Source organism: Scyliorhinus torazame, chromosome 13 (genome assembly GCF_047496885.1).
Source record: "Scyliorhinus torazame isolate Kashiwa2021f chromosome 13, sScyTor2.1, whole genome shotgun sequence".
Taxonomy (NCBI): domain Eukaryota; kingdom Metazoa; phylum Chordata; class Chondrichthyes; order Carcharhiniformes; family Scyliorhinidae; genus Scyliorhinus; species Scyliorhinus torazame.
In genome coordinates, this window is record NC_092719.1 from 194,421,033 (window position 1) to 194,444,794 (window position 23,762).

Sequence of the window (23,762 nt, forward strand, 5' to 3'; positions counted from 1 at the left end):
AAATCTGATAGCGTATTGGCGACACTGACGTGCTCGTATGGTTTACGGCAGGTGCAGCCGTGTTACGTGTTAGCCCCTCCCCTCACACAGTGGACAGCAATGAAGCGGCCGAGTGAGTATGGTGGCGCCCAGCGGGTGGTCTTCGAACTATAATCTCGACCTTGAAAAAAATTATATATTTCCAGGGGAGTTATATGTTGTTTTGATTCATTATCATCTTTGTTGCATTTCTCGCAGAGCTGAAAAAGGCGAGCAAGCGCCTGACCTGCCACAAGCGGTTTAAGATCCAGCGGAAGGTGAGTCTGAGCTCAAGTTAGGGTGGAAGCCACGAGTCATGGCGGCCCCGGGAGGCCCAGTCTGGGAGATCAGCTGTATCAGCACACGGTGCTGACAGTGCTAATTAAATAACTCACATTTATAGCACCACCCCAAGTTGCCCCAATGCGCCTCACAACCAACTAAGTATGTTGTTAAAATTGTGGGATTTTTCTTTAAGAAGGCAGAGCACGTGGACCACGAGGTTTAATGGCGGTCGGCGCATAATGTGAAGTCGAGCCGGATACGTTTAAACTCTCGAACCACAATTTTTGAGTAGCGCTCAGTTGTGGACATCGCACCAGAAAGGATGATGCCACAGTAGAGTGTCATGGATATTCACTAGAATGCTGCACGAGGTGAAGTGAGCCGCAAATATAACTTGGAAAAATGTGGCACTGTTCGTTCGACCAGACTTGATTGCGCGGAGCGAGAGAGCAGATGTTATTCAATGATCCCGCGAAGTCTAGAACAAGGATGTGTAGATCCCATGTTTAGGATGGAGTGCTGGAGCAACCTTTTTACACCGAACATTTGTGAAATGTATTAACAGCGTTGGTGATTGAGCAGACACTTACCATTTAATAGCGGAGGCTGGGTGGACATTTGGAGTTCAGAAAGCTCACGTGGCGGCTAAACATCAACGTGGACTGGTCTGTTTCTGTGTTGTAATTTCTGAATTTGACCCCTTGTGTCTTAAGAAATCCAAATGCGATTTTTCAGTGCTTAAATTTGTGTAGTCCTAATCTCGATGAATTTGCACTTTATGATGTGCAAATGTACCTTTTGTGAACAACTACATTGGGCTGACCACTTATCTAGGAATTTTAGATGTAACTATTGAACAAAATATTACGTTTTATTCAACAACAAGAACTTAGGATGCTGGAAAAAAATAAGCAGGCCGAGCAGTATTTGCAAGGAGAGAAAGTGGAGTTAATGTTTCGATCCATTTTGGCTCGTTGTCAGAACTGAAGAGAGGGAGAATCTGTTAGATATTAAAGTGTTGCCCGTGTGGAGTTCGTGCATTCTCCCTGTGTTTGCCTGGGTCTCGCCCCTACAATCCCAAAATGTGCAGGATAGGTGGATTGGCCATGCTAAATTGCCCCTTAATTGAAAAAACTGAATTGGGTACTCTAAATTTTGAAAAATATTAAAGTGTAGCTGTGCGAGATTGCAACAAAATGTTGTAACTTTAAGAACAAAAGGCAAGAGCTGGAGAGAGGGGGGGGGGTTGCATTGAGGCAGTACATGTGCGGTAGTGAAAACTCACAATCTAAAGCTGGTGAACCCAATGTCCCAAGGGCTGCAACGTGCCCAACCACAAGATGACATGCTGCTCCTGCAGCTTGTCCTGAGCTTCACTGCATTGCAGCGGGGCAAATATGTGTATAAGAAGCAGGAGAAGGCCATCTGGCCCCTCGAGCCTGCTCCACCATTCAATGAGATCATGGCTGATCTTTTGTGGACTCAGCTCCAGTTTTCGGCCCGAACACCATAACCCTTAATCCCTTTATTCTTCAAAAAACTATCTTTATCTTAAACATTTAATGAAGGAGCCTCTACTGCTTCACTGGGCAAGGAATTCCATAGATTCACAACCCTTTGGGTGAAGAAGTTCCTCTTAAACTCAGTCCTAAATCTACTTTGAGGCTATGCCCCCTAGTTCTGCTTTCACCCGCCAGTGGAAACGACCCCGCATCTATCCTATCTATTCCCTTCTATAAGATCCCCCCTCATCCTTCTAAATTCCAACAAGCACAGTCCCAGTCTACTCAACCTCTCCTCGTAATCCCAACCCCTTCAGATCTGGGATTAACCTAGTGAATCTCCCCTGCACAACCTCCAGTGCCAGTACGTCCTTTCTCAAGCAAGGAGATCAAAACTGAGCACAATACTCCAGGTGTGGCCTCACTAACACCGTATACAATTGCAGCATAACCTCCCTAGTCTTAAACTCCATCCCTCTAGCAATGAAGGACAAAATTCCATTTGCCTTCTTAATCACCTGTAAACCAACTTTTTGCGACTCATGCACTAGCACACCCATGTCTCTCTGCACAGCAGCATGTTTTACTATTTTATCATTTAAATAATCCCTTTTGCTGTTGTTCCTACCAAAATGGATAACCTCACATTTGTCAAAATTGTATTCCATCTGCCAGACCCTAGCCCATTCACTTCGCCTATCCAAATCCCTCCGGAGACTTCCAGTATCCTCGGCGCTTTTTGCTTTACCACTTATCTTAGTGTCGTCTGCAAACTTGGACACATTGCCCGTGGTCCCCAACTCCAGATCATCTATGTAAATTGTGAACAGTTGTGGGCCCAACACTGATCCCTGAGGGACACCACTAGCTACTGATTGCCAACCAGAGAAACACCCATTAATCCCCACTTTTTGCTTTCTATTAATTAACCAATCCTCTATCCATGCTACTACTTTCCCCTTAATGCCATGCATCTTTATCTTATGCAGCAACCTTTTGTGTGGCACCTTGTCAAAGATTTTCTGGAAATCCAGATATACCACATCCATTGGCTCCCCGTTATCTACCGCACTGGTAATGTCCTCAAAAAATTCCACTAAATTAGTTAGGCACGACCTGCCCTTTATGAACCCATGCTGCGTGTGCCCAACGGGACAATTTCCATCCAGATGCCTCGCTATTTCTTCCTTGATGATAGATACCAGCATCTTCCCTACTACCAAAGTTAAGCTCACTGGCCTATAATTACCCGCTTTCTGCCTACCTCCTTTTTTAAACAGTGGTGTCACGTTTGCTCATTTCTAATCTGCCAGGACCACCCCAGAGGCTAGTGAATTTTGGTAAATTATCACTAGTGCATTTGCAATTTCCCTAGCCATCTCTTTTAGCACTCTGGGATGCATTCCATCAGGGCCAGGAGACTTGTCTACCTTTAGCCCCATTAGCTTGCCCATCACTACATCCTTGGTGATAACAATCCTCTCCAGGTCCTCACCTGTCATAGCCTCATTTCCATCAGTCACTGGCATGTTATTTGTGTCTTCCACTGTGAAGACCGACCCAAAAAACCTGTTCAGTTCCTCAGCCGTTTCCTCATCTCCCATTATTATATCTCCCTTCTCATCCTCTAAAGGACCAATATTTACCGTAGCCACTCTTTTTTTTGTTTTATATATTTGTAGAAACTTTTACAATCTGTTTTTATATTCTGAGCAAGTTTACTCTCATAATCTATCTTACTCTTTATAGCTTTTTTAGTAGCTTTCTGTTGCCCCATAAAGATTTCCCAGCCCTCTAGTCTCCCACTAATCTTTGCTACTTTGTATGCTTTTTCCTTCAATTTGATACTCTCCCTTATTTCCTTAGATATCCACGGTCGATTTTCCCTCTTTCTACCGTCCTTCCTTTTTGTTGGTATAAACCTTTGCTGAGCACTGAAAAATCGCTTGGAAGGTTCTCCGCTGTTCCTCAACTGTTTAGCCATAAAGTCTTTGCTCCCAGTCTACCTTAGCTGGTTCTTCTCTCATCCCATTGTAATCTCATTTGTTTAAGCACAAAACACTAGTGATTTATTTTACCTTCTCACTCCCCATCTGTATTTTAAATTCCACCATATTGTGATCGCTCCTTCCGAGAGGATCCCTAACTGAGATCATTAATCAATCCTGTCTCATTACACAGGACCAGATCTAGGACCGCTTGTTCCCTCGTAGGTTCCATTACATACTGTTCTCGGAAACTATCGCGGATACATTCTATAAACTCCTCCTGAAAATGAAATGAAACCCGCTTATTGTCACAAGTAGGATTCAAATGAAGTTACTGTGAAAAGCCCCTAGTCGCCACATTCCGGCGCCTGTTCGGGGAGGCTGGTACGGGAATTGAACCGTGCTGTTGGCCTGCCTTGGTCTGCTTTCAAAGCCAGCGATTTAGTCCAGTGTGCTAAACCAGCCCCTCCTCTAGGCTGCCTTGACCGACCTGGTTAAACCAATCGACGTGTAGATTAAAATCCCCCATGTTAACTGCTGTACCATTTCTACATGCATCAGTTATTTCTTTGTTTATTGCCTGCCCCACCATAATGTTACTATTTGGTGGCCTATAGACTATTCCTATCAGTGACTTTTTCGCCTTACTATTCCTGATTTCCACCCAAATGGATTCAACCTTATCCTCCATAGCACCGATGGCATCCCTTACTGTTGCCCGGATGTCATCCTTAAATAACAGAGCTACACCACCTCCCTTAGCATCCACTCTCCTTCTGAATAGTTTGATACCCGTGGATGTTTAACTCCCAGTCGTGACCATCCTTTAACCATGTTTCAGTAATGGCCACTAAATCATAGTCATTCACGATGATTTGCGCCATCAACTCATTTACCTTATTCCGAATACTATGAGCATTCAGGTAAAGTACACTTATGTTTGCTTTTTTACCTCTGTTCTGAATCTTAACACCTCGATCAGTAACCTCTCCTAAGTTATATTTCCTCTTAACCGTTCTCCTAATTTTTCTTGTCGTTGAACCCGTATCTTCATGTAACAACCTGCTGCGTCGCTTACCATTAATGTTTTCACTTCCCGTTTTATTCCTTTTGGTATTCCTGGTCCTATTCACTGAGCTCCCCTCAGTCACTGTACCTTGTTCTGTCGCCCTTTTTGATTTTTGACTATGGCTTCCCTGCCTTACACTTTCGCCCTATTTGTTTCTGTCCCTGTTTTACTACCTTCCAACTTCCTGCATCGGTTCCCATCCCCCTGCCACATTAGTTTAAACTCTCCCCAACAGTTCTAGCAAATACCCCCCCCCCCGGACATTGGTTCCAGTTCTGCCCAGGTGCAAACCGTCCGGTTTGTACTGGTCCCACCTCCCCAGAACCGGTTCCAATGCCCCAGGAATTTGAATCCCTCTCTTGCACCATCTCTCGAGCCATGCATTCATCCTGACATTCCTACTCTGACTAGCTCGTGGCACTGGTAGCAATCCTGAGATTACTACCTTTGAGGTCCTACTTTTTAGTTTAACTCCTAACTCCCTGAATTCAGCTTGTAGGACCTCGTCCCGTTTTTTACCTATATCGTTGGTGCCTATGTGCACCGTGACAGCTGGCTGTTCAACCCCCCCCCCCCAAGAATGTCCTGCAGACTCTCTCCAAGACATCCTTGACCCTTGCAGTCTCGATTGCGTCCGCAGAACCGCCTGTCTATTCCCCTTACAATTGAGTCCCCTATCACTATAGCCCTGCCATTCTTCCTGCCCAGAGTATAAGAGTAAGGTGCTGAGCTAAAATGGCATGCTTGTGACTGAGCGAAGGTGGTCTGCAAAGCAGTCACCCAGTTTGCATTTACATAGAATTTACAGTGCAGAAGGAGGCCATTCGGCCCATCGAGTCTGCACTGGCACTTGATGGGCTGAATGGCCTGCACTGAATTCTATGATTCACTTGTATTGCTGAGAAACACATGGCTATTCAATGTGACTCGTTTGCCACAAATGTCCTAATTGGGCTGCCTGCGCACAAAATCTTCCCTGTGGTGCTTCCACACACTCCCTCACTTCCTCTCTCTTCCATTCCCCGCCACAGCTCTTGCCCTTTGTAGCACCATCGATTACACACGAGGCGAGACGTAGAGAACTTCAATCGAGGCTTTATTGAGCAGACTTGTTCCCCAGCAGCTCAGTCACAGAATGCAGCTGCGGGGAGTAAACCGGGTTCTTATACCCCGCCTATCTGGGTGGAGCCCAGTAGGCGGCAGATCCAATCGGGACCCAGCATCTGTCCTCCAATAGCTCCTCGGCATTCATGGTGTACCGTATTACCCCTAATACATACCACCACACCCTTGGTGTTGCTCTCTGGCCTGTCTCATACTGATGCTCTGACCTGCCTCTACTGCTTCATTCGGTGCTGCATAGCCGTAATATTCTTGCACAAACCAATGTTTGCCACTAGATGGAGACGGGCCAATTTAAAATTACTTCTTGAAGTGAGCATGGTTTAAAAAAATATGCATTGTGTTTTTTAAAATTTAAGTTATTTCAGCTTGGAATGTGCTGTACTGCACATGGTACATTATTTCAACCTGTGCATTGGTTCCTTTGGACATTTCTCCATGAGAAAAAACAAATTTCAGCTTTAATACTGATTGTTATGGTTCCCCATGTGTTACAATTTTAATTGAGGATTCCCCGTACAAACGGGTGGACGTTTTGCAACAGTTGTACAAGATGCAGCTTGCGTGGCATCTGGAATACTGTGTACAGTAACCGCCACCTGTGCATGAGAAATTATCTCTTTGCCTTGTAAGGACTCCAATGCAGATTCACCAGTATACTAGATTAAAAGGAGAGATTGTATGTTATCTAGTTACTGAATGAACAAAACTAGAGTGGCTGTACTGCCTGCGTAGAATGCTTTGTCTAATTTGAGTAACGTTGCTAATATTTCATATTTTTTCATAGATTCGTGAACATAAGCGGAAAGTACGAAAGGAAGCAAAGAAACAGGGAAATAAAGGTAAAAAGTCTCGAAAGGACCCTGGTGTACCGAATAATGCTCCATTTAAAGAAGCCATTCTTCGAGAAGCTGAACAAAGGAAACAAAATGTAAGAGGGCTCTGTTTATATTGAAATGAGAAGAAAAAAAACTTTCACACAGCTAGTGATTATGGTCTGGAATGCACTGCCAGAGAGTGTGGCGGAGGCACGTTTAATTGTGCACTCAGAAATAGATGATTATTTGAAAAAGAAATAGATGATTATTTGAAAAGAAACAATCTGCATATTTATGAAAATCGCTGAAAAGTGCTGGTGCACACATGATGGACCGAATGACCACCTGCATTGTAACAATGTTTGATATTCTGTAGTACTTGTATGCATTTGACAGGCTTAAGTTTTGCTTTCATGTGGTTGGTGTATTCATGGGCCTGAATTCATTATGTGCTTTCATTACCAAAATTGGTGATTTTGGCATTTCCCTGGCATAATTTGAGGTAGCTTCAAATTCAAAATATGGCTGAGTATGTAGCCTCCTAAAATTCACTGGGCTGCTCCCTAATACTTTTGGACATAACTGGGGGTATGTATATGTTTTGCTTTTAATTTGACCAACAGTTGAAAGTTTTACGAATCAATAGTAAAAGAGAAAGCAGACGATTGCCAATGACTGCTGATTTAACTTTCATGAATAAAATAGTAATACTTTATAAATAACTTGGATTAAACATTTTATACAGAATATTGAGATTTATTTTATGTGAAAGTGATTCTAGAAAGAGAAGAAAATTTTACACAATAGAGTCAAAACGATAAATGTGGATAAGGCAACCAAACTGCTTTAAGTGGGTGTAGCTCAATATACAATTAGAAATGCAACATAGGAGACTTATAGCACTTGACTTCTTTTAGCTTGAAGAACTGAAGCAGAAACAGAAGCTTGCCAGACAGAAAGAAGTTGCAAAGAAAAGGAAACTTGAAGCTAAAAAAGCCCCCGAAATAAATGAGAAGCAAAGCAAGGTATAAATCTCTTTATATTTTGATTCATTAGTGGCAAGCATTTTGAATTTTAATGGGCTGCTCTTGAAATTTCTATGACTTCTCTTTAAAGCAACAGAAAAAAGTGGCCAAATTGGAGGATAAACCCCCAAGAAAATCGCTGTGCAGTGAGTTGAATAAGGTTAGTGAGAGCTTTTTGAGGGGGAAATGTGGCTACTATTGATTTTGGTACTTACATTTATTTACTTAGTCATTAACTGGCTGCATGTATCTTTAAAATAAATTTAGAGTACCCAATTATTATTTTTTTCCAATTAAGGGGCCAATCCACCTTGCATGCACATCTTTTAGGGTGTGGGGGTGAAACCCACGCAGACACGGGCAGAATGTGCAAACTCCACACTGACCCAAGGCTGGGATTCGAACCCGGGTCCTCCGTGCCCGGGTCATCAGATTCAGTACTTGCTTGGGACTACTATAAATTGAAAAATGTAATGATCAAGATCACTTTTTTAAAAATTCAGTCTTAAAAGTGCATTGTTAATACTTTTAAATATAAACTTTAGAGTATTCAATTCTTTTTTTCCCAGTTAAGGGGCAGCTTAGCGTGGCCAACTTCACCTACCCTGCACATCTTTGGGTTGTGGGGCGAAACCCATGCAGACACGGGGAGAATGTGCAAACTCCACATGGACAGTGACCTGGAGCCCGGATTGAACCCAGGTCCTCGTTGCCGTGAGGCAGCAGTGCTAACCACTGTGCCTGCATTGTTAATACTGAGAAAAGTTTTACCACAGGAAGAAGTTTGACTTGTAGCGCTTAAGTCAGTTGTGGAAAACGTAATAATTCTTCAAATTCTCTACCATCTAGTTGTAATCACTTCCTATTATTCAGTGAATTTTGAAAGAACAGAGCTATTCTTGAGACATGGGGGACCTGATGCATATTGGTTTCATTGTTGAAGTGCTGGGATTGTTTTCTATTGTTAGGTGCTTGATGCTGCAGATGTGGTTCTAGAAGTGGTAGATGCCAGAGACCCTCTTGGTTATAGATGCCCTCAAGTGGAGCAGACAGTCTTGCAATCCGAGGGAAAGAAGCAACTAATCCTTGTAATGAACAAGATTGGTAAGAAAACAGTTTTTCTCACCAAAATATTACGACAAATAGTTAATAGAATTCGGGGGGGGGGGCAGCCATGTATTTAAAATTTCACCTTTCACGATGTAGGAGTCACTTCTTGTTTTTTTTCTTCAAAGATTTGGTGCCAAAGGAGAATGCAGAAAAATGGCGTATATATTTGGAAAATGAATTTCCTGTTGTATTTTTTAAATCATCTACAAAGCTACAAGACAGAACAATGGTATGTTTCCCAAAACGGATGTAAACCAATCAAATTTAATGTCTTGTCTTGTGTTAGCTAGCTACCTTGAAAGCTGATGTAGTTGTTTCAACTGCTGAGATTAGGATTCAACTCCAAATTCACACAATTGATGGTTCTTGTGGCTTTTTTTGTAGTGTGGTCTGAGTATCTTTCACGGACCAGGCGAATCCCACATCATTTTTCATCGGAATCGATAGTGTTCTATGTGGCACTGGTGCTAGCCCTTCCATGGTAGTTGAATCTGTCTAGGTTCGGCACCAGTTTTGCTGTCGTGAAAGCCCACAAATCCTGTCCCAGCGTCAACACTTATTCTCAGGAACAGAGAATCCAGCCCCATATCTTAAGGAATCTTTCAGAATTGAGAAAGCATTGCTTCTTCATAAAAATTAACATCAAGATAATTTCAAACTGTATTTCAACAAAAGAATTTTGAAGATTTAGGGGGGGGAAATCATTTGTATAGCTGTGTAATTTGTGAGCAAAACCAAAACTTTTGCTTTATTCGTATCTTCTCTTCGGCATCCCTGTACATTTTTAAAAATGTATTTGTAGTTTCTCGTGTTCTATGCTGATTCAGGACACCAGATGCTGGCTGCAATGGTGTGTGCTGACCGTTGTGCTAACTTTTTCTCCAGTACCCAATTTTGTGGTCCCACCATAATTGTGGAGAAATGTCTGAAGTGCAGTCTGGGTCATCCAGAGATTCCCATTGAGATTAGGCAGTTAACACATGGAAATTAAACAGGAACAGCTCACATTCTATCACTCCTCTCGCAAAACATTGAATGCCAATGTGTTGTACCACTGAGCTACGCTTAATAATGTGAAAGTAGTGACCACTAATATAAATTAATTACAGCATAATTAGAAACAGTTCGTCAACTGCAGATCTATTTCTCATTTAAACGTCTGTTGGCTTTTTTAAAACAGGAACAAAAAAAATTCTCTAGATTGAGTGCTAGTATAGAGATATCACACAGCAATACCTGTGCTGGTGACGAAAGTCTTTTAAATCTGCTTGGCGGCTACTGCAAAAAACAAGATGTTAAAAGCATTAAAGTCGGTGTGGTAGGTGAGTGTTGATTTATACTTCTAAATTTTTAAAAATAGCCTGATTGTAAATTTCAAACTCTTAGAATAGCCCAATATGGCATTTTACTACTGGAATTGTATTCAGCTTTGCAAAATAATCTGTTGCAAAATATTCTTTATTATTCCTTGCCTAGACAAAATTCAAAATAGGTTAGTTGATTTGAGTTAACCTGGTAAACACAAAGTAATTGTCATTTTTATAAATTAAATCTCCTTTTTTAGGTTTTCCAAATGTAGGGAAAAGCAGTATAATTAACAGCTTGAAGAAAATGAGAGCTTGCAACGTGGGACAAGTAAGAGGTCTTACAAAGTAAGAATGCTAAAGTTAGGATAGTCACATGCTTAGATAAAATAAAGCAGCTGATGCATGATACATTGCCACTAACCTGCATTATGTTTAAAGGAGAACAATAGCTTTGTTGCAAGTTCTTTTTAATAGCGAGTGTTCTTTTTATCAGTATGATTTGTGCATTTAATCTCCGTGATTTTGTTGTAGGCATGTTAGGTTTTTGAACTAATCGTAATCACTGACTAAAATCAGAACACCCGCGTTCAAACCTTTCCTTTTGATTTCAGTTTTGATTGCTTTAGCATGTAACCCGATTTTAAAAATTCACTTGCAATTATATTGAAATCTTAGTATTTTAATGGCAAAAATAAACCAACATGCTTACTAGCCATTAAATTGTTTCCTATCTTTTTAACTAAATCTATTTATGTCGAGGAAGTAATTTGAGTGAAAAATGAAGACAATTTTCTTTGCCTGATATTCTGTGACTGCTAAAGATCCAACTCTGATTTCACTCTGGCATAATGCCTTTATTATCTCTGAATAAAATGTGATTACCTTGGTGGAAAGGTGTTAACAATTATTATCTTGCACAGATCCATGCAAGAGGTGCATATTGATAAGCAGATCAAAGTATTGGACAGTCCCAGTATTATTGCTTCTTCATCAAATTCAGCTGTTGCCTTGTCTTTGCGGAACATTGTTGATATCGAAGCACTAGAAAATCCTACATCTGTAGCAGAACTCATACTGCGAAACTGCAATAAGCAGCAGGTACGGAGTTCACTTTATGCCTCTGTTGCCAAGTACAAAATTAATCAAATCTATGTCCTTTTCAAAATTATATTTTTGAGTGAGAAATGATGATCATTCAAATGGTCAGAAAGTACATGTTTGACTGCTAAAGATCCAACTCTGATCTCACTCAAATCTCACTGATTATTACTTAAGCCAGTTTGAGTATATATTTCTTGTAACTCCCAGTTTTTGAGTATATATTTCTTGTAACTACTGTGTAAAATGCTACATTGAGTTTTTATAGGCTATTTTCTATAATTTTATGTACTTGCTGTGCCACCTCAACACCTTTTGTAATGAGAAATTACGAACCTTGTATAAAGTTCATTGAAGTACCTATGAGAAGATTACGCTATGTTGTGTAGTATGCTACACAAATGGCTACCCACAATTTATATCTGGTCTGTACTTGTTAAATCTTAGAGGAGGGGGGGCGGGGGGCTGTAAACATTTTCTATAACTATGAAATAGTCTTAAATGTATTTCATCTTATTCCTGGGGTCATGGTCAGTAAACAGGCCTGATTTCGATCTTGTGGTCCATTGAGATGGAGGGCACTCCTGGCCCACTCATCAGTCTAGATTGCCCATCACTGATGTAAACCAGTTTAACAAGGTTCCTGCTAGTAACATTGTCTGACACACTTATTATGAAGATGACAGCAGTGACTGTTGCTAGGAAGCTATAATGTTTAGTTCAAGCTCTCCGTAATTGTAAGAGTTCTAATTTTCCGCATTCAGTATGTGCTTGTTTTAGCTAATTGTAAACACCTTTTTTCCACAACAGGTTATGTTGCAGTATAATGTCCCAGACTTTAAAACACCACTGGAATTTTTAACGTTGCTGGCTCGCAAAAGGAGCATGTTGAAGAAAGGGGGGATCCCCGACGTTGAGAAAGCTGCCAGGCTGATTCTTTACGATTGGACTGGGTAATTAAAATTCAGCTGCCATTCCAAGCCACTATGCACTGTTGGATGCAATTGTTAAAATGCAAATAAAGGCGAAACACTTAACTGTTTTCTAAACAATTGGAAATTTTCTCCGTGATTGAATTGCTTATTTAAACCTTGGCTAGAAGTGTATAATCAATGCTTACGATATATCCAAATAAGAAAATGCATTTTTTTAATATTTGTCCTGTGAAGAGCGAAAGTTAGTTATCATACACATCCCCCGGAGCTACCTATATGCATCACTGCGAACATTGTGCAGGAATCAAAAAAAGGCTTCAACACTGGAGAACTAACCAAAGGCAATGAAAATACACTTAAAGGTAATTAATGCATTTGTGTAGTTAAAATACAATGTACAATTTTTTGATGTGAGCTTGCTTACTGTTCATTGCCCACGTGAATTTGGGGATATTGAGGGACAGGTCAGGTTAGATAGAAATGAGACATTGGTAGTTGACTCATAAATGGCCTAGCAAGCCATCTCGGTTGTACCAAACTGCTACCAAAAAGGAATAAAACTGGATGGATAACCCAGCATCGACCTGGACACCGGAAACTACAATGGTAAACCCAGCCCCGTCGACCCTATAGTCCTTATTAACATCTGATTTGTATCGGGTGGCAGTGGTTAGCACTGCTGCATCATGGGACCTGGGTTCAATTTCAGCTTTGGGTGACTGTCTTTGGTGTGGGGTTCCTCCAGGTGCTCGTTTCCTCCCACAGTCCAAAGATGTGCAGCCTAGGTGGGGTTACAGGGAGAGGTGAGGGAAGTGAACCTAGGTAGGGTGCTCTTTCAGAGGGTCTGCAGACTCGATGGGCTGAATGGCCTGTGCTATAGGGATTCTTAGGATCCGGGAGTTTATACAAAAATTGGGAGAGCTAGTCAAACACCAATCTGACATAGTCACGCAAAATCAAACCCTTTAGACTATGTCCCGTCCCATCAACAGGATAGACCCACCAGAGATGGTGGCGGAGGAGTTATCAACATAGCGACTCTGGATCCCATGAAGTCTCAAGTCAAACGTAGGTAAAGAAACTTCCAGCTTACCCACCTATTGCCAGTTGATGAATCAGTGCACCTCTGTATTCCACCCTATTTGGACGCAACACGGAGGGTGGGTAGGGCACAATGTACTCTGGGGTGGGGAACCTCAATGGCCATCATCAAGAGTGGTTTGTAGCACCACTACTGATTGAGCTGGTTAAGTCATAAAGAACATACTTGCTCGTGTGGGTCTGCGGCAGGCTTTGAAGGAACCAAAGAGAACCTACTTGACCTCGTCCTCTCCAATCTAGCTGATGCATCTGTCCATGACTATGATAGGGCTGACCACTGTACAATCATTGGTCCCATCTTCACGTTAAGGATACCTTCCATTGTGTTCTGTGCAAAATGGGATAGATTTCCAACATATCTAGCAACTCAAAAAACTGGGCATCCACATGGAACAGTGTATACAATGTAATCTGATGGCTGGCAAATCCCCTCATTCCACCATTGCAGGAAAGTATGTCAAGAGGAGAACCAGGCATACCTAGAAATGAGGTCAATGTGGTGAAGCTGCAGCACTTGCATACTAGACTACAAAAGCTGCATATAAAGTTAAGCAATCCCACCACTAAGGGATCAGGGTCTAACTTTTGCAGTCCTGCCACAACTAGTGGTGGTGGACGATTAAACAATTAACTGGAGGAGGCTCCATTAATATCCCCATCCTTAATGATGGGGGAAACGCACATCAGTGCAAAAGACGAGCCTGAGGCAGTTGCGGCCATCTTCAGCCAATTCAATTCGCTCCACATGATATCCAGAACCGGCTGAAAACGCTGCATACAATATTCTGGCAATAGTACTGCAAACAAGTGCTCCAAATCTAGCGTGCACTAAGCCAAGCTCTTCCAGTATAGCTATTGCACTAGCATCTATGCGTTAGACTGTCCAGGTATGTCCTGGCCACAGAAAGCAGGACAAATCCAACCCAGGCAGTTACCACCCCATCAGCAAAGTGATGGAAGGGGGTAATTAACAATGCTATCAAGGTGTATTTACTGAGCAATAACCTGCTCAGTTTGGGTTCTGCCAGTGCTGCTCTGGCCTCATTACAGCGTTGGACGAAATGCGAACAAAAGAGCTGAACGCAAGTGCGCTGCATGCGAGTCCTTGACATCAAGGCAACATGTGACGTCAAGTAGCATTTACTATTTGGAGTCAAAACTAGCACAAAGATGTGGCTGTTGGTCCCAAACGTGAATGCAGATGTTTCTTGGGGTAGTGTCCTTAGCCAAACCATCTGCAGGTTCTTCATCAATGATCATTCTCCATAAGGTCAGAGGTGGCATGTTTGCAGAAGTTCAGGGATGTGTGTGTAAAATTGCACAATCATTTGTGATTCCTCTGATATTAATGATGTGGAGATGCCGGTGTTGGACTGGGGTGGGCACAGTAAGAAGTCTTACAGCACCAGTTAAAGTCCAACAGGTTTGTGTGGAATCACTAGCTTTCGGAGTGCGGCTCCTTCATCAGGTGAGTGAGTGATATGAAAGCAGTCCGTGTCCACATGTAGTAAGATCTGGAATACATTCAGCGCGGTAGCATGGTGGTTAGCACAATTGCTTCACAGCTCCAGGGTCCCAGGTTCGATTCCAGACTTGGGTCACTGTCTGTGTGGAGTCTGCACGTTCTCCCCGTGTGTGCGTGGGTTTCCTCCGGGTGCTCTGCTTTCCTCCCGCAGTCCAAAGATGTGCAGGTTAGGTGGATTAGCCATGCTAAATTGCCCTTAGTGTCCAAAATTGCCCTTAGTGTTCGATGGGGTTACTGGGTTATGGGGATAGGGTGGAGGTGTGGGCTTGGGTAGGGTGCTCTTTCAAAGAGCCAGTGCAGACTCGATGGGCTGAATGGCCTCCTGCACTGTAAATTCTATGAACATTCCGGCATGGGCTGATAAAGTGGCAATAACATTTGTGCCATGCAATGACCATCCAGAACAAGAGGGAACCTAACCATCGCCCTGTTGACATTCAATGGCATTACGATTGCTGAATCCCCCACTATCCACATCCTGGAGGTTACCATTGACCAGAAATTGAACTGGACCAGCGATTATAAATATTGTGGCTCCAAGAACAGGTCAGAAGTTCGCCTCCTGACTCCCTAAAGCCTGTCCTCCATCTCCAATGATGGAACACTCCATTTTCTTGATGTGTAGCACCAACAACAATAAGCTTGACATTATAGAGGACAAAGCAGCCTGCTTGAGTTGCACTTCATCCAACACCTGCCCTTTCCACCACTGACCATGTATATAATTTTTAAGATGCCCCGCAGCAACTCACCAAGGCTCCTTTGATGGTACTTTCTGAACTGTGACCTCCACCATCTAGAAGGACAAGTGCAGTAGATGCGTGCAAACATCACCACTTGCAAGTTCCCCTCCGAGCTGCACACAACCCTGACTTGGAACTATATTACCGTTCCTCCTGTTGCTGGGTTAAAATCCTGGAATTACCTTCCTAACAGTGCTGTAGGTGTATCCACTTCACAGGGACTGCAGCAGTTAAAGGCAATGGCTCACCATGTTCTTGAGGGCATTTAGGGACGAACAATTTAAAAATGCTGGCTCAGCAACTAAGGACCGTGTCCTGTGAAAGAAGAAATTAAAACTTGATTATGGGAATGTATGTAAAGATTAAAAGTTGAAATCTGGGACACAGCAGAAATGTATTGACGGGTCTGAGCTGTGAAATGCAATACTTTTTTAAAAATATATTTTATTAATTTTTCAAACCATTTTTCAGTTTTTACAAATCAACATAAAAATAATACAATAACTAGTAAATAACATTATTTAAATAATATAGTGAACTAACAAAGTAGCAAAAAATAGTGCTCCCCCCCCCCCCCCCCCCCCGGGTTGCTGCTGCTGTCACTCTATCTTCTCTTAATGTTCCGCGAGATAGTCAAGGAACAGTTGCCACCGCCTGGAGAACCCCTGAGCCGATCCCCTCAATGCAAATTTTATTCGTTCCAGCTTTATGAACCCTGCCATGTCGTTTATCCAGGCCTCCACGCCGGGGGGGTGAAATGCAATACTGAAGGTAACTGAAGCAGAGACCTTGCATAGGTTAGATGGGTTTGGTAAAGTTACATAAGAGTAACAATACAGATGGTTTTTGTGGCAACTAACACATGATTTTTCTCTCTTGTGTCTTCCCTCAAGTTGTTAGATGTCCTAATCTGGCCAGTAGTATAGTGTTCCAATCTACCGGACCGACCAATGGAATAATTGAGGGGGGCCGTGTGGAGGAGGAAGTGCATGATCAAGAAATAAATGATGAAGAAGATTTCAACGACAATTCAATGCCCCAAGAAAATTCAGAGGTAGCCTAAAATTCAGATGTATTCATTGGATTCTTTTTTGGTCTTTTGGAAGTTTAGAACACACAATTTCGCCCGGGGAAACATCTGTATGAAATGCAAGTATCGTTGTGAGAAAAATAAATCATTCTGTTTGAATGTCTTTAGCATATACCAGTTTGGAGATCCAAATTTGAGATTGGTTTCATTTTAAAGGGTTGACTACAAGCTTAATGATTTCTTAACGGCATAAGCGTTTAACTCATTTTAAGTCTTGCAGTTCAGTTGGATGACATCTTGAACTTGGAACTCGTTGAGCAAATGTGTGAAAAAGGAACAGACTTTTCTTTCAGTTCGCTAAGCTTATTTTATTCGGGTCTAATTGTGTCTGACTAATGGCTTGAGATGAATGAATAACTCCCTTCAAACAAACTCCTCATCTGCCAATTACATTTCAGTGGTTATGGCAGGACTGGAATGCAGAAGCTGGATAAATCGGAGTTGGTATTCTGAAACTGTAGAGCTTGTCATCCGAATTAGTCTAGGCAATTTTGAAGTTCAAATTCCCATGATTTTAGGTTTGAAGGAATGGTTCAATAGTAACAGAAACCTTATTAAACCAACTTTACAAAACGCTATCATTACAACATCACTTAATTACAGGTCGCAGGCTCTATTTGGATGATTAGAGGAAGTAGAAAGTGCAGAAAGCATAGACTTTTGCCTATGATAACAGCAGGCTGTGCTAAGAGAACCAATTTTATTGATGGTGTGCTTGCTTAATTCAGTAAGAAAGCTCTTTTTAATAGGAAAAAAGACCGCTGGTCTTTGCTTGCAGACAATGTATATGTCAATCACAATACAATCACTAATTGCGCTAAAAGTAATAATTTGAAAGAACAGCTGGTGAAAATGTAGGCTTGTGTACTATTCCACTTATTTGGACCTGGTCTGGTTTGGCACAGTGGGCTAAATAGCTGACTTGTAATGCAGAACAAGGCCAGCATCGCGGGTTCAACACAGTAACTTCATTGAAGCCTACTTGTGACAATAAGTTATTATTATTATTATTATTAATAAACAATACCTGTTTCCTCTTAGATAGAATATGCTGAACTAGATCAAGATAAAAATGAAAAGTTAAAAGCAGACGGATGTCCAATAGCCAAAATGTTGCAAGTAAAACAAATGGAAGTACCGTCCATGAAAAGGCAACTAGAATCAGGTTGGTTCTTATTTTCAGCTGTGATTGTTCTACACCAGGCTCTTGTCCCACATCTACGTCTACAATTTCAAAGACCACTTAAGGACAGTGGGGAGAATCTGTGTTGAGCCAGAGGAAGTGGGCAAGGTACTAAATGAGTACTCTGCATCGGTGTTCAACAAAGAAAAGGACTTTGTGGATGATGATTCTTGGGGGGGGGAGGATGTGGGATGCGGGGGGGGATGTGGGATGCGGAGTTGTTGACATTGAAAAGGAGGCAAAATTGGGTTTTAAAAAATATATTACGGTAGATAAGTCTCCTGGGCTGGATAGGATTTACCCCAGAATACTGAGGAAATTGCTGGGGCCTTACCTGACATCTTTTTAAAAATAAAGTACGCAATTATTTTTTTCCCAATTAAGGGGCAATTTACCGTGGCCAATCCACCTAACCACATCTTTGGGTTATGGGGGTGAAACCCAGGCATGACATTGGGAAAATGTGCAAACTCCACACGGGCAGTGACCCACGGCCGGGATACGAACCTGCTTAACTTATATCTTTGTATTCTCATTGGCTACAAGTGAGATCCCAGGGGACTGGAGAGTAGCTAATGTTGTACCACTGTTTAAGAAAGGTAGCAGGGATCATCCAGGAAACTTTAGGCTGGCGAGCCTCACGTCGGTAGTAGGTAAATTATTGGAGAGAATTCTCAGGGACAGGATTTATATCCATTTGGAAACAAATGGACTCGTTAGCGATAGACAGCATGGTTTTGTGAAGATAGATCATGCCTCACTAACTTTATCGAGTCTTTTGAGGAGGTGACAAAGATGATTGATTAGTGGAAAGGAGTGGATGTTGTTTACTGGTTTAAACCAGTAAACAACTGGTTGGGGCTGGTTTAGCACAGGGCTAAATCGCTGGCTTTGAAGGCAGGCCAGCAGCACGGTTCAATTCCCGTACCGGCCTCCCCAAACAGGCGCTGGAATGTGGTGACTAGGGGCTTTCCACGTAACTTCGTTGAAGCCTACTTGTGACAATAAGCGATTTTCATTTAATTTCACATGGACTTCAGTAAAGCCTTTGACAAGGTGTCTCAAAGCAGTCTGGTACAAAAGGTGAAGTCACACAGGATCAGAGGTGAGGTGGTAAGATGGATACAGAACTGACTTGGTCACAGAAGGTAAAGGGTGTTTTAGAAAGGTGTATTTCTGAATGGAAGGTTGTGATTAGTGGTTCTCCACGGGGATTTGCTGGAGCTTCTGTTGTTTGTAGTGTACATAAACGATTTGGAGAAAAATGTAGCTGGTCTGATTAGTAATTGTGAGGATGACACCAAGGTTGGTGGAGTGGCAGATAGTGTTGAGGATTGCCAGAGGATAGATAGGAGACTTGGGCAGAGAAATGGCAAATGGAGTTTAATCCAGACAAATGTGAGGTAATGCATTTTGGTAGGTCAAACATAGAGGGGAAATATACTGTAAATGGCAAAACTCTTAGGAATATAGAACGTCAGAGATCTGGATGTACAGGTCCACAGATCTTTAAAAGTGGCAACAAAAGTGGACACGGTAGTCATGAAAGCATATGGAATGCTTGCCTTCATTGGATGGGGCATTGAGTATAAAAACTTGCAAGTCATGCAACAGTTGTGTAGAACCTTGGTAATGCTGCACTTGGAATATTGCGCATAATTCTTGTCGCCAAACTACCAGAAGGATATGGAGGCTTTGGAGAGAGCGCAGAGGAGGTTTACCAGGATGTTGCCTGGTCTGGAGGGTGTTAGCTATGTGGAGAGGCTGAATATACTCTGACTGGTTTCATTAGAATGATGCAGGTTGAGGGTGACCTGATAGAGAGGCCTACAAGATTGAGGGGCGTGGATGGGCAGGCACATCCCATGGTGGAGGGCCAGTCACCAGGGGGCATAGGTTTAACGTCCTATGGGGCAAAGTAGAGATGTGCGAAGCCGGGTTTTACACTAGGGTGGCGAATGCCTGGAATGCGTTGCCTGGGGAGGTTGTGGAAGCCGATACATTAACGCCGTTCAAAAGGCATCTTTACATACATGGATAGGATGTGTATAGAGGGATATGGCACAAGGAATTGCTGAGGGTTTTGGCCAAGGTTAGTATCATGACCGGTGACAGGCCTGGCGGGCCTGTTCCTGTGTTGTATTGTTCTTTGTACATTGAGACATATTGGTTAAAATGTAAACTAACACGTACATCTCCAGATCTAAAAGCTGGAAATCAGTTTTAAAGTTTTTTGTATGGTAGCGGAAACTTTTATGGTCAGATCTGAATAATAATATTCTCAAAAATTCTTAACTATTCAATTTTAATTTTGCAGTAATTTTGTCTTCCAGAGAAAATAGCTAAACCCAGCAATAATAATCTCAAGTTGTTAACTATTCAGTATGAGTTTTACAGTAATGTTGTCTTTGTCTTTCAGAGAAAACAGCTAATCCCAGCCAAAAAACAATCAGTATAGATCTTTCTAGTGAAAAATCAATGGAGGATGCATATGACTTCAACACTGATTATGTCGAGGATCTGTCACCAGTGCAAATCGGTTCACTCTAGGATGGCTAGTGACTGGCTGCTGTAAGATTTGGACTGGACAATGCAATTAATTGGTTTCCATCAAAAGCAATCACTTCCCTAAAATAGCTTTACGGTTTGAGATGTTAGTGTACACTAAGGTAACTTGTAAAATGTGTGTTGGATATAGGACATAAATAACTGCTTATTGTTTACTGATTTTAAATCAATATACAAATCAGATGGAAGAACTGGCAAGTACCCTGAAGTATTAACTGAAATTGTAATTAAAACCACAATGTGATGACAATTGAGAACAAAACTTGTGTAAATTTAAAATCTGGCACCTAGGGTTGCTACATGGAGATTTAAGTTACAGCAAAATTCTTAACCATGGCTGTATCAGACAGGGAAATTTAAAACAAACCATAGTGACCATCTTGTACATTACAGTAAAGGCCCTAAGCTACTGATGGGTACATGTTAGAACAGATTTTTGGATAGCTTGTTATCCTTGTTCATAAATTGAGGAATTTCTTCAGTTTGAGGGTTGCGATTCTTTGGAATTCTCTATCCCGGAAGGCTGTGGAGGCTCATTCATTATGTTCAAGACAGATGGATAGTCAAAGATATTAAGGGACATTAGGATAGTGCAGGAAAATGACTTGAGGTATATCATCCACCACAATCTGGTTGAATGGTATCAAGGGGTCGAATGACCTGCTGTTTCCTATTAGCGATTCTCTTACAAGCAGTACAGTTCATATTAAATACACATCTGGAAAAGTCAAAGCAAAGGGAACTTAACATTTACCTTAAGCCTGACGTCAGCAATGCACTAAGGAGTTCACCAATTTCTTTATCAAATTTATTTAATAAATAAGAACAAAATGATGGAAATACTTAACAAAAAAGTATCTTCATAAGATAGGAACAGAATTAGGCCATTTGGCCCATTGAGTCTGCTCTGCCATTTTTTACCTATAATGCTACAGACCAAGAGCCTGATTGCAAAATCAGCCAGAGCATCGCCTCCCTAGGACACATTATCTAGGAGAAGGAGTCTGTAATTTAGCTTTGTGCCCAAACACCTTCAATGTGATCGTGGCCTCAACTCCACTGTCCTACCTGTTCTCCATAACCTCCAACCCATTACCAGTTAAAAATCTGTAACTCCTCAAATTTATGCAGACTGCATCCACTGCACTCTGGGATAGTGAATTCAACAGATTCACAACCCTTTAGGAGAAGTTTCTCCTCAAATCTGTTTTAAATTTGCTACCTCTTATTCTAAGATTATGGCCTCGTTTTAGAATGCCTCATGAGAGGAAACATCTGCTCCATATCTACTTTATCCATACTGTTTAGCATCTTCCTCGATTTGATCTCCCCTGAGAAAAACTGAATTAACAATTTTAAGGAATTCCGGCTTGATAAAAGTGGAAAGTTTGTGAGCAAAAAATTACTTAATCAAGGCAGCAATTAACACGGTTTAACAGTTTATGATTCTCATTTGGGCTGGCACAGTGGGTATAGCACTGTTGCTTCGCAGCTCCGGGGTCCCAGGTTCCATTCCCAGCTTGGATCACTGTCTGTGCGGAGTCTACATATTCTCCCCGTGCCTGTGTGGGTTTCCTCCCGGTGCTCCGGTGTTTCCTCCCACAGTCCAAAGATGAGGTTAGGTGGATTGGCCATGCTAAATTACCCTTAGTGCCCAAAAAGGTTAGGTGAATTGGACATGCTGAATTCTCCCTCCGTGTACCTGAATGTGGCAACTAGGGGCTTTTCACAGTAACTTCATTGCAGTGTTAATGTAAGCCTACTTGTGACAAATGATTAAATAACAGCGCACTAAACCCTGGACTGGGTTTGTCCTACTGTAGTTTCTACGGTCTTTTGTACTCTGCTTGGACCTCTGGTTCTCTGATCCTGATTGGAAGCAATCCTTCCCTTTGGATCATTCTTCTCTCCATTGCAATAATTATGGTTTTGGCCTCCTTTTAGCCAAAACGGATAATTAGTCCTCTTCCTTGCAACCCATTTAAGACAACTGACCAGTTGTTGGGGCATATAATTGATCCCTCCTATCTGCATTCTTAAGAAAGGTGTTACAAAAACTATACTTGCCCTGTAAAGTTTGAAGGTCATGAACTTCCAACATATTGTGTATATGTAGGTGGCATTAGTGCAGTTCTGCATCTTTTAATTCTCTGGGCCCAGGACAGGCCTAGTGTGCATTAAGAAAAAGGAAAGTGGCATGAAAATGTGGGTCAGGTGACCAGGTGCAACATGCCAGTGCCAAAATTGTCCCAGCTGGGGACCAGAGAGATCCCCAAAGGAAGTCCTGTGTAAGGGATGGAGATTGGACTGAAGCAGGTCCCAGTTAAGTTGAGGAAGTAAGAGGCTCCAAATAGAGAAAGGGCTGAGGGTGGTAGACTTAAAGTGCAGTGGGCTTGGGAGAGACGCTGGTAATCTAAGTGCTCCGGAGACGCCCTGAAGATCCAAGAAGGCAGCTGAAGATTGGTGACTTCAACTACAAGCCTTGGGGGCAATGGTACCCTTTTGGATCAGTAGAGTTCTGCTCGGCATGACTGAAGTTGTGCCCGTATCTGGTGATTAAATGTACATTCAAATCCAGGGAACGGGAGACTAATGGAGTGGCATTCGGAGAGAATTCCCAGGCAAAATCTTTGATGGTGAAGATTGGAATCCTTTATGTGAGAGACTAAGAGTTTGGTGCGATAACTGGTTGACTCTGTGCCAATGACAGCTGGGTGGGTTGGACACTGCCATTTATTTTGTATTGTGTTTGACCAAGTTGACTTGTTAATTCACATGCACTTTGTACTTATTGAATGTTAGAGATTGTAAATTATTTTATCTTTCTGACCTTGTAAAGTTTATTATTGTTCAAAACCTGTGGAATTGTGACTTTCTTCATTAAGCAAGTGCCTTGAATCTCAAACTTTTATCTATTTTAAACAAACAAAAACTATCTTACAAACAATCATGAGGGTCTAGAAAGGGAACAATCACACATTCAGGCACTTTTATCAGTTTTGACTAGTTCTGTACTGTTCCAAGCAGGTGCAAATTACATTGTGGCTGAGTGGCAGGTTAAAAGATTGGACAGAATATTTTTAAAAAGATAAATGGATAAAAAGAAAGTTATACATACTTCAGTGAACTGACTAGTCTCTGGGCCTTGATAGATTTCATCCTAGGGTCTCAAAAGTGGCTAATAAGATAGTTGATACATTGATTTTTATTTTCCAAAATTTGCTACATTCCACTAGATTTGAAAATATTGAATAACTCCTTTATTCAAAAAAGTC

General features: G+C 41.8%; 1 protein-coding gene and 2 non-coding genes across 3 annotated transcripts; all 3 read left to right on the forward strand.

Moving 5' to 3' along the window:
* Positions 1–41: 41 nt before the first annotated feature.
* Positions 42–23,343, forward strand: gnl3 (G protein nucleolar 3). Its single transcript, XM_072472679.1, has 15 exons — positions 42–112; positions 238–296; positions 6,772–6,915; positions 7,720–7,827; positions 7,919–7,987; positions 8,796–8,931; positions 9,063–9,166; positions 10,118–10,259; positions 10,502–10,589; positions 11,165–11,342; positions 12,153–12,295; positions 12,512–12,639; positions 16,540–16,700; positions 17,778–17,901; positions 20,339–23,343. The coding sequence occupies exons 1-15, from the start codon at positions 100–102 to the stop codon at positions 20,467–20,469; spliced, it is 1,728 nt and encodes a 575-aa protein (XP_072328780.1). The 5' UTR covers positions 42–99; the 3' UTR covers positions 20,470–23,343.
* Positions 11,018–11,090, forward strand: LOC140388678 (small nucleolar RNA SNORD19). Its single transcript, XR_011934249.1, has one exon. It is a non-coding gene; the product is annotated as a small nucleolar RNA SNORD19 (small nucleolar RNA).
* Positions 11,424–11,500, forward strand: LOC140388677 (small nucleolar RNA SNORD19). Its single transcript, XR_011934248.1, has one exon. It is a non-coding gene; the product is annotated as a small nucleolar RNA SNORD19 (small nucleolar RNA).
* Positions 23,344–23,762: the final 419 nt, after the last annotated feature.